Source organism: Propithecus coquereli, unplaced genomic scaffold (assembly GCF_000956105.1).
Source record: "Propithecus coquereli isolate 6110/MARCELLA unplaced genomic scaffold, Pcoq_1.0 Scaffold193, whole genome shotgun sequence".
NCBI lineage: Eukaryota > Metazoa > Chordata > Mammalia > Primates > Indriidae > Propithecus > Propithecus coquereli.
In genome coordinates this window covers 406,968-408,333 of record NW_012144190.1, presented here as the reverse complement: position 1 = coordinate 408,333, position 1,366 = coordinate 406,968, and the positions used below count along the sequence as shown (strand labels likewise).

Genomic DNA, 1,366 nt, shown 5'->3' with positions numbered 1-1,366 from the left:
CTATCTATAAACATATTTTTACACAAAGAAACAGGCTGATATATTTGAAAGACCGACAGACGGCTGCAGTCTGAAACTGGCAGCGGTGGGATTCGAACCTTCGTTTCACTCCAGAACCTAGCATCACCTCAACGTGCGGCGAGAGTGGCGTAGCGCCAGCAGGACTAGGCCCCGCCCCCACGACCATGGCCACGCCCCCGGCTCCCGAAACTACCATTCCCAGCTAAGACAGCGCTGGGGGCCCACCCCCATAGGTCCCTCCCCGGCAGCCCCGCCCCCTCACCCGAGCCCCGCCCCCTCGCCGCCCAGTTCCGGAAACCTCAGGCTCCGCGGCGCCTGCGCCTCCCCACGTGGCTGGCGGGCGGCCCCGGGGAGGCGGGTCTGCTGCCGGGTTCCGCTCGCTGCCGGGCATGAGCCGCTACGTGCTGCCGGTGTCCGTGCTGGGCACGGTTGTGGGTGGCGCGGTGCTGCTCAAGTGAGTACGCGGCGGGCTGCGGGCCGCGGGCGGGGAGCACAGGCCCGGGAGATTGACTCCCGCGCCGGCCCCGGAGGCCTGGGGCTGGCCGCACCGACCAGGCCCTCACGGGGTGCTGGGGCCGACAGCGCTCGGACAGGCGGATCACCTGCACAAGGTCACCCTGAGGGAGGGCGGGACTGGGCTTCTAGTTAATTTAGACTTCGAATTAATTTATTTATTCAGCAAATAGCTCTTCCCATGTGTTCCGCGCTGGCCTAGGTGCAAGGGAAATGTATGTCACCTAAACTCTCGTTATCCAATATTAAAGAAACAAGATTATACAGCTCAATAAACGAAAAGATCCTACTGCCTAGGAAATACAGTATGCGTATATCTTTCATGTCTTCCTCCCTATCGTTTTTCTTTCTCTTCTTCCTTTCCTGAGAAATTTGGGGTTATATTGAATATATGGAACAGCAACTACCATTTGTTCCGCACCTGGGGAAAAGGCCTTTCGGTGTCAACAAGGCTAGTGAGTGGGAATCCCAGGGCGGAACCCAAGCGTGTCTGACTTCAGAACCCATAGTCTTAACACCGCTCTGTGTACTTCGAATCCTGTTTTATTTCCACCTTTAATTTAGCATTAAAGGGTGCAAGTTCACACGTGTTCTTGCAGACTGTTGCTTCCGTTGTAGAGGGTCTCATCCTGGGGCTACATGATCATCCCTCCCTCCTTAGTGACTCTTTTGGTTGTTTGCTTTCTTTCTGCGCTTAGAAATGGCACTGAATGAATGTAACCCTTGGGTATATATGTCTGTTCCAGCACCTTTTGGATAAGTGTCTGTGAGTGGTCCAGAGGCATTGCCCACAGTTTCAGTTTGGACACCTGAGACTAAAAAAATCACTGTC

General features: G+C 55.3%; 1 protein-coding gene across 1 annotated transcript in view; it reads left to right on the top strand.

Moving 5' to 3' along the window:
- Positions 1–405: 405 nt before the first annotated feature.
- Positions 406–1,366, top strand: part of RDH13 (retinol dehydrogenase 13 (all-trans/9-cis)) — a 16,030-nt gene continuing 15,069 nt past the window's right edge. The window contains exon 1 of the mRNA XM_012643247.1: positions 406–475. Within this exon, the coding sequence (XP_012498701.1) occupies positions 411–475 (65 nt within the window). The 5' untranslated portion in view covers positions 406–410. The remainder of the gene's footprint in view (positions 476–1,366) is intronic.